The sequence below is a fragment of the Helianthus annuus genome, chromosome 14, assembly GCF_002127325.2.
Source record: "Helianthus annuus cultivar XRQ/B chromosome 14, HanXRQr2.0-SUNRISE, whole genome shotgun sequence".
NCBI classification, from domain to species: domain Eukaryota; kingdom Viridiplantae; phylum Streptophyta; class Magnoliopsida; order Asterales; family Asteraceae; genus Helianthus; species Helianthus annuus.
The window spans coordinates 44,988,095-44,998,015 of record NC_035446.2 but is presented as its reverse complement, the minus strand read 5'-3'; the positions used below and the strand labels follow the sequence as shown (position 1 = coordinate 44,998,015).

Genomic DNA, 9,921 nt, shown 5'->3' with positions numbered 1-9,921 from the left:
CTTATGGTTTGTTAATATACACTAGTCGTTACTTTCGTTTCTTTTAGGTGTTGCGTCGTTTTCAACCTTTCTATAACTTGTAATAGACATGGAGGGATTTTTCGGAGTAGCTTTGACGAATTTGTAACAGACATGCTTTTTAAATATAGTAGGATTAGAATGTTTATACTTTTTTAGAACGGCAACTTTCACACCCACTAATCTACTTTTTACACCTAAGTATATTAGATGCAATACTCCTAAATTTTACCTCTTTCTAATAGTATAGATCCAAAGTGTAAAATATTCAATAATGATAGTAAAAGACAGGTTAACAAATCACAACCTTTGTACTAAAACCTGGTTTAATCAAGTAATCCCCATCCCAACTTCAAATATACAAAGAAGGTTTAGACTGAATTCGCATATTAGTCAATAGCATTAGGATGTGTTGTGTAATATACTTTTGGATTAATCTGGCGCAACATGCAAGATAAGAATAAAAAATATTAAATTAAATGAATTAATTTTGATTTGAATGATATGATTTTTAATACAAGAAATGGGATATTAGTTTGATTGTTTTGGAATATTAAACTTCTAGACGCTTCAATACTTATTTATATAATATTAAAGAGAAAGGTCGATTGCTGTCACATCAAAAGTCACCAACCCATATTTCTATATATATACCTTGGCAACCAAATGAAAACAAAGTAAAGTGCCGATGGATCGGATATTGCTTTGCAATTGTATCGCCATCGTCTGGGTTCATGTCCGTCAACCACACTTTTCTCTTTTATATTTTTTACATTATGATACCTGCAATCAAAAGTTAACTCACAAATAGTAAACATAGGTTTAGCTACTAAGCCTAATAATTATGAACTACTTACAACCATACATATATTTTTGTGTTGTTTCTTTTTCTTTTTAACCTTTTCATTGTTTTTCTCTAGTTTTAGTTTTAACCTTTTCATAATATAAATTTTGATCATTTATCTTTTTTGTCTTTTTTTCCTGTTTAGTTTTTCGTTTTCTTTTTTAGAACACTTTCTTGTATTTTATTAACTTAAATTTAACTAAACTAACTTTTAATTACTTTTTAGAAATTGGTTTTTCTTTAATCGATCAAGTTTGTGGTTGTAGCAACACACGGCTTTGATACGTCTACTAGGTGTATAATACATTGAGATTCGACAAACAACTTGAATAATTTCTAAGGGATTTACTAGATGAGTTACGCATTATATTTTAAATTTCATATACATAATTTGAACAATTTGCACCTTACTTACCTCGTGTTATTCATTCTATCATCTATAATAAAACCTTATGGTCCGTGGCTATGTTTTAGTTGAATAATGTAAAAATCAACAAACCAAACACGTTTTTCCTTTCGGTTGTTATAGCTAGCGATTGGTGGTACCATACCTGCACCGTACCAGTTTTGTACAAACCGAGCTGATATCGACTAAGTTCTTGTCGCGTTCCAGCCACAAGGCATTGCTAAATAACTGTTATTTATATAATAAAAGAGGGTGACTTAGTAATACTACCTAAGACACAACCTCTATTGTTTTATTATTATTTTTCTTTTCCAAATTACAACAATACCATCTAAACACAAGGGTTTTTCATCTTTTCAACTTTTAGCATTGCCAATTACACCACCTCATCTTTTTAAAAAATTTGTAAAATGTCATTTTTACCCTCTCGAGTTTTACAAATGCTTAATTTATGTGCGTGAGTCAAATATAATACGTTGTCGTGCTTATTTTTATTTACGTGTCTTGCTGGTCTACGTTTTGTTCATAAACGAGTTGGGTAAAATATAACGCATTTTCACCAGGCGGTATAAATTCGAGTAACTTTACGTTTTGACTCCGCCGCAACGCGTGGTACCATTCTTTAACGTAAAAAAAACACTATTTTCTTACTTGCTTATTTTATGTACTTTTCGTTATAAATACAAGTCGGTCAAATATAATACATTTTTGTGCTTATTTTCATTACGCTTTCAGTTGGCCTATGCTTTAACGTAATTATTGTTCGAAAACGAGTCGGGTCAAATATTTGAAGGTATAAGTTCGAGTTACTTTAATTCTTGACGCCGCCGCAACGCGCGGCGGGTCAAGAAACTAGTTTTTATATAACCGACACATATGTAGCTTATGTGTAGGTTAAATTACCTACATATATGTAGACTATGTGTAGGTAAAATACATGGTTTTTTATGTATAATAATACATATATGAATGTAAGAAACAAAAAAAATTTGAGAATATTAATCTTAAATCCCAAAATTTAGTGATTTAGAGTTGTTCCTTATGTTCTCGCAATAGTTAGTGTTCTGTAATGATTCGCATCCTATATATATGTATATATATATATATATATATATATATATGTTCATGATGTTATGATTTCATATCATTCGTTAGTCATTTCAGGAAGTTTCTGAACTCTCTTGGCATGAATAGTGTGTTCAGGTGAATAGATGTTTTTCAGAATTGTTCGCCAGCGTATTAGGACATAGTAATTTGTTTATCGCGACACGACGAAAGTAGCAATACAAATTGTAAGGTTTAAGTATGTCCTATCAATGCTAGATTTTGTACGACTTAGTTATTCATAAATCAAGTCTAATGAATGCAATTAAATTGTATAAATAGTGATTAAGTTATACAGAATTATCATGTAATTTTGCCGGTTGTCACAACACCCGGTTCAATAATTGCAAGACTTAGGGTTCCTATACATTTTAACTTGATTTAGTTGAATTTGGTGATTAACGAACTTAGTGTAACATGGCTTAGGTGCTGAGAGCTATCAACATTGCAAGAACGGACCGCAATGCCATTCATTACCAAGAACATGTAAATTCTAACATATGACAAGGCATAATTGCACATAAACATTTCGCAAAGCCAAATTTAATTATTCACTCGACAATTCACGAATCCAATACAAATGCAAGCCAATTATACAATCAACTAGTCACAAATAAAATATAAACACAATTTTGAAACCCTAGAAAATCTTACAAAAATCTACATGGGGTGAAACCCGTGAGAATTTAGGTGTTCATGGTTGATGAATTAAGCACACCGGATGAGAAGCACACAAACAAAGTAATCTTGATTAGTCTTGAATCTCGAAAAAAATGATGGATGAAGGGCTAGGGTTTGGATGATTGTGATGGTGGGATGTTGAATGATGATGAACATGTGGATTAGGTTTAGGGATTGGTGAGATTTTGTGATTCGGTTTGGTGATGATGGTGATGATTCGTGTTGGGAGAGGGATTGTGGATTGTGTTCTTCAAGAAAAAAGGCTCCAAGATGATGACTTCCTGTTTCTAAATTCGCAACCCTTGATAACACCTTCAATTTTCAATCAATAAACGAAATTCAGCGTTAGCACGGTAGGTGGGCGTCGGCGACGCAACTAGTTTGTCCGACGCTCTCAGCTTCTTCCTATGGGCTTCTTCTGACTGACGGGATGCGTCGGTTACGTGAGAAGACTATGCGTCGGTGACGTGAGAAGACCAAATATCCAAATTCATTCATTAACATACGTCTACTTGGTATCTAATAATAAATATAGAGGGTTTTTAAAGTATAAACTTGTTTTCCAATGTATAATTAAAACCCAAACTGCTTAAATAAGAAAAGAGTAAAAAGACCATCCCTAAATAACCAACCCAAAAGGCCTAAAACTCGAAACCCACCAAAACCCTAAAACACCCCACTATAAATTCCCAACTTCACCCGCTAGGGTTTCTCTCAGCCACCTTCATTTCATTTCACTTCATTCCAGCCTCCTCTATCTCTCTTCTGCAAAATGGCTGATTCCCTCGTTCTCCGCGGCACCATGCGCGCCCACACCGACTGGGTAACCGCAATCGCCACCCCTATCGACAACTCTGACATGATTGTCACCTCCTCCCGCGACAAATCCATCATCGTCTGGCGCCTCACCAAGGAAGACAAAACCTACGGCGTCGCCCAACGCCGTCTCACGGGCCATTCCCACTTCGTCCAAGACGTCGTCCTCTCCTCCGACGGCCAGTTCGCCCTCTCCGGCTCCTGGGACGGGGAGCTCCGCCTCTGGGACCTCAATGCCGGAACCACCGCCCGCCGCTTCGTCGGCCACACCAAAGACGTCTTATCCGTCGCTTTCTCCATCGACAACCGTCAGATCGTCTCCGCCTCCCGTGACCGTTCGATCAAGCTCTGGAACACTTTGGGAGAATGCAAGTACACCATCCAAGACGGTGATGCCCATTCCGATTGGGTTAGCTGTGTTCGATTTAGTCCTAATGTCCAACAGCCCACAATTGTCTCTGCCAGCTGGGATAAGACGGTTAAGATTTGGAATTTGAGTAACTGCAAGCTCAGGTCAACCTTGGCGGGTCATAATGGCTATGTGAACACGGTGGCGGTCTCCCCTGATGGCTCCTTGTGTGCCAGCGGTGGGAAAGATGGGAATATTCTGCTGTGGGATTTGAGTGAGGGGAAGAGGTTGTATTCCCTTGATGCCAGTTCGATTATTCATGCTTTGTGTTTTAGTCCGAATAGGTATTGGTTGTGTGCGGCTACTGAGGGCAGTATTAAGATCTGGGATTTGGAGAGTAAGACCATTGTTGTGGATTTGAAGGTTGATTTGAAACAGGAGAGTGATATGGCTGTTGAAGCTGCTCAGACTAATGCTGCCAAAACTAAGGTCTTGTAGTTATCTTTTACTTGTTTCTGTTTCAATATGATTATTTGCTGTTAAATGCTATCACTGATAGGATTTGAGGTGTTTACATATGAAGTTAGTTAGATTTGTTAAATGTTATCTTTTTCTAAATTTTAAGATTGTAATTCTAGTTTTAGATATGGTACTCTTTAATTATTTTTGCTATCGGGTTTAATGTGTGCATAAACTGTTTAATGTGATTTATGTTGCTATAGTTTGTTTGAAGGGGTTGTGTAAAGTTACTGATTTGTTGACCTTTAGGATCAAAGTGATCATGTTTGTCGATTAGCTGATGGCTTTTAGTGTTTTTGAATGTTGCTGTGTTGTGGTTAATATTATACTACACACGTGTGATGTAGAAAGATTCATAGGTTATATTGTGAAATATAGTACATATATTAGAAAACTCAATAAACTGTTGAAACCGATTGAACTTGACAATACAAATGAACTTGATTTGAGGTGTTTACCATTCTAGTTTAGTTCAGGTTTGGAACCTGGAAGAGGTGTACCAATCAAGGTGTTTTATTATTGTTATATCTAAACTTTCTGGACTATGTACTTGTGCATATGCATGTATGGCATTCATGAACCATTCTTTTCTAGTTTTTAGAAGTTAAATGCAAACTAGCGATTCTGAAAATAATTTTAAGACTCCTAATGTTTGGTTTTGACTAGCTTGTTCCAGGTGGTTATGTATGTCTATATGAATCTGATGTGGGTTTTGGTGTGGATGATTATTTGTTCCAGGTAATCTACTGCACAAGTCTAGCCTGGAGTGCCGATGGAAGCACACTCTTCAGTGGATACACTGATGGAGTTGTACGAGTTTGGGGCATTGGGCGCTACTAGAATGCAAGTTAACAAATCAGGCGATGAAGGTATGGTACCAAAAAGTAATTTAGGTTTGGACTTTGTGTTTTGGGTGATTTAATATGATGATTTATGGGAATTCAGTTTTGGAGACAATTTGTTGTTTTTATCCTGTTACAACAAAGTAAGATTGTTGATGCATTTGCACCAGTGGTTTGTTTTATTTGATTGTTTAAATTTTCAACTGTTAAGATTTTATTTAGCTCAGCATGCGTCGTGATTTCATTTAGCAAGTTAAAACGTGATTAAAACTGAACCAAAATGCAGTTAGTGGTGTTCACGGTTCTCCACTGCCTGTTGACAACTCCACCATCCTCTCTACCCTTCCATTTTTGTAAAGGCCAGACTTTTAGGCTATGAGGGTTCTAAGCTAATATTTAAAACTTATTTTTAAACGGCAAAACCTGGAAAAGAAGCTACATTATACTGTTTAAAAAAACTGGCTGAATAAGAGAATTCATCATCGTAGCTAGGTTGCTTATCCTTGGTCATACCCAGTCTGCCAAACTCTATGGCATATAACTGATAACCATTCATTGTCCCAAGCTGCGAACTTCTACTTAGAAACAAACGCCACACTGACTATATATTAGAATTCGCTATGTTCAATCGAAGTCAATTTGTCTCGGTTTTTTTTTTCACATTTATCAGGTTAATGACATTGTATACTAGAACCATCATCTATTTATGTATGTGTGTCTGGCTATAAACAAACATTTTGAAGTTAACCCTTGCAAAATGTAGATATTTCTGCGCATCATGTTAATGTTATTTCTAACTAGTTTGCTTTTGTACTTGGAAGCCTTACGTTTGTGTTAAGAATGTAGAAAGTCACATACATTATGGGTATGGTTGGGCATTATTAATTCAATCTATTAAGGGATCATTAGCAATTTAGTATGTTTCAACTAAGGTTTTGCAATATCTGCAAAAGACTGAATTTTTAATGTCAAAGGTTTTATCACCTCGAGTCTATTTCTATTAAAGCTAAGAGGTCCGTCCTATACTATACCATAGACGAGCTGTAAACAAAAACTTCTATATTATCGTGAACCAAGCCTGCCTAGGTGAATATCGTGAACCAAGCCTGCCTGCCACACTATATTATTAATAGGGAAAAGGTCAAATAGGAAGTTTATTTTGGCTAGGAAGTGTAGGAAACAATAGGATTAGGACATGTGGCAACATTTAAAATAAAGAATGGTATTTTAGTTAATCCAACCCTTTCTTCTTTCTTTTCAAAACCCACCATCTTGAACCATTTCTTCACTTTCTATCTCAATAATCACTACAATATAGTGCGATTTTCATCACAAATCAATGATTCAAACACCCGATCAATGTGTTCTTCAGCTTTTTTTTTTTTTTTTTTTTGAAGAAAACCCAGTTTAATTTCATAAAAAATCTCGTTTTTTCCGGTGATTTTGGAGATAATCACTCGATTCGTTCGATTCGAGCGCTGATAAGTGTTTCAATCATTCAAACTTCGTCAATTGTTGAAGAAATCACTTCGATCCATGTAAAAAATTCTTTAATTTCATTTTTAAGATCTGGGTTTTTTATTTAGTCATTGCGTTTTACGATCTTGGTGGGGGTCCGGGGGCAGCGCCCCTAGTAGCGGAGTCCCAGGGGCGGCAGCCCCTGGCGGGGTTCAAGGGGCAGAGCCCCTGGCTGGGGTTGAGTAAACATGCATCAGAAAAATTATTTTTCTGTAAATTGCCTCTGGAAAACTGCATTCGTAGACAGTGTTTCTGGTTCTGTAAACAACAGGTTCTAGTCATTGCGTTTTAGTTAGATTCTGGTTCTGTGAACAACAGTTTCTGGTCATTGCGTTTTAGACAGTTTCTGGTTCTGTGAACAACAGTTTCTGGTCATTGCGTTTTAGAAATAAAACATTTTTGAAGTGTTTTTACTCATTGCGTTTTAGGTAAACACATTTTTATGTGTATTCAGTTCATTGCGTTTTAGAGAGAACAATTTCTTTTGTGTTTTTAGGCCATTGCGTTTTAGAAATAAGACAATTTTAAGTGTTTTCTGGCCATTGCGTTTTAGAAATAAGACATTTTTAAGTGTTTTCTGGCCATTGCGTTTTAGAAATAAGACATTTTTAAGTATTTTCTGGCCATTGCGTTTTATGTAAAACACATTCAGTCCGCGTTTTATAAAGTACACTTTCTTTTGTGTTTTTAGGCTATTGCGTTTTAGAAATAAGACATTTATTTGTGTTTTCTGGTCATTGCGTTTTAGAAATAAGACATTTCTTTCTGTTTTTGGTGCGTTGCGTTTTAGAAAAAGTCATTTTTTTACATTTTTTTTTCATTGCGTTTTACGCAACTGAGTTTTCTCCATTGCGTTTTACGCAACTGAGTTTTCAATTTTTTTTTTTTCGAAAATATAGCTATAGTATACTCGTTTTAAAGATTAAAAAACGCTCGTTTTTTGGTGCAATTTTTATAAAAAAATAATGTCGTATGAAAAAGTTATTAACATTTAAAAAATGGGGGGAAATTGGAGGAGAGAGAAACTATTGTGCTGGATTGACTAGAATGCCCCTAACAAACCCACGCGTCTCTTTTTTTTGCTTCAATTTCATTCATTTAATCTTAGCCCTTGATTAACTAAATGGATGGTCAAAATCACTTCCTAGCCAAATAAACTTCCTATTGTATCTCCACCCATTATTAATAACAAACCTAATTGCAGTTGGACGTATTTGTCAACACACATGTTAAAACATATATATTTGTAAAAGCTTACATCAACATTCTAGGCAATCAACAACTGCGCACCTAGTGAACAATGACAATGTTCGTCCTGTGAAGGAAAAATATCGATTGAAAACAATTGAGGCCTATGGGCGTCAGAAAAGTCCAAACTATCCCGCCGCATTTTCAATATTCTTCGTTCATAGTATACACTTGGGGTTGCTCTCTTCTTCTTCCTCGATATATTTTATGATGTATAACTTTTGAGTTGAAGTCAATTAGGCCTTTCGGCGTTTTTTGTTCGACTTATATATATTTTGTAAAATTCTTTTCTTAAGCCTCTCGGCGTTTTTAAAGTTGTTTGAGCAATCTCATTTTGGTGTAAATGTGATTAAGAAATATCTTATTTTTGGCGCCAGATGTATCGATGTCGTTGATTTGCTCTTGAGTCAATTCCTGTATTAGTTATCACCTGGTAAGGCTGTATATGTGACCATGAGGTTGCTGCATCTTGGCCATGGAGTTATCCGTCTTTAAGTTTTTGTGATGGTTTTTAATTTGTTTCGTTGTTTTAAGGAGTTGCAGCAAAACATAAGGTCATGTTACTACTATCTTTATGTGGCATTTAACATACATAATCTAACTTTATCTTCCATCATATATGACAATCCAAATCCCAAATAAGGAGTAAATTAAGATTTATTTGATCTAATTTAGGAGTATGTAAGATTTGTCGTTAAAAAAATATATATGAAATTAGCATCTAGGCATGTATGCTCCAATTGTTTGTTTTCACATACATTACACTTTGTTATTTTTAACTTTGTACACGTCTTACTTCTAACAAATAATTTCAAAGGATGCCACGTGTCAAACATCATGTTATCCTTAAAAAAAATTTTGGTTAGATTATTTTTTTAAAAAGAATCTGGTTAATAACATAGAATTGTTATAAATATATTATATTATATGGTTATCAATAGTGACGGATCTAGAAAAAAAACTTAAAGGGGCAACGTTTCTATAAAAAGGGGCAACGAAATCGAAAAAACGTCAAATTTTTCCAAAATTTACACTATCACCAGAGCGTCAAGGGGCAACGGGGTTGCCCCTTGTTCTATGCTAGGTCCGCCCCTAGTTATCAAGTTCTTAAATGGATTAGCTTTCTCTTTAAGTTTTATACTCCTATTTATACCCTTATTGTATCTCATTGTAAATATACCTCAATTAATAAAATATCAAATCCTTTCTTCCTCTATTATTCTTTTCTTTCTCCTTCTATTGGTTGCTATTAGGCTAGTTTCACAACACGTTATCAGCACGAATTGCTTTGAAAGTTAGATTGCTTCATCCTAAGGTAAACTGGTACTACCTAATTAGCTTATCATTATTATTTATTCTCTTAGACGTAAGTCATATTGTAGTTCAAAGAATTTTGGGTAAGGGTTTTATGATATTTTACAATTAGTAATTAAAAAAATATTTTGGAATATTGTTTTAAGTTTTTTTACAAGGAATTAAAGTTTTGTTTTATGTTTTCGACAAGGAATTAAGCAATTAGAGTTATAAAGGAAAATTAGATATAAATCCTACATAATATATTATGGGATTTTGATTT

At 34.9% G+C, this 9,921-nt stretch overlaps 1 protein-coding gene across 1 annotated transcript; it reads left to right on the top strand.

Annotated features, from left to right (window-relative positions):
• The first annotated feature begins 3,749 nt into the window (after positions 1 to 3,749).
• LOC110908364 (guanine nucleotide-binding protein subunit beta-like protein) lies at positions 3,750 to 5,794 on the top strand. The gene is made up of 2 exons (XM_022153300.2): positions 3,750 to 4,707; positions 5,476 to 5,794. The coding sequence occupies exons 1-2, from the start codon at positions 3,826 to 3,828 to the stop codon at positions 5,575 to 5,577; spliced, it is 984 nt and encodes a 327-aa protein (XP_022008992.1). The 5' UTR covers positions 3,750 to 3,825; the 3' UTR covers positions 5,578 to 5,794.
• Positions 5,795 to 9,921: the final 4,127 nt, after the last annotated feature.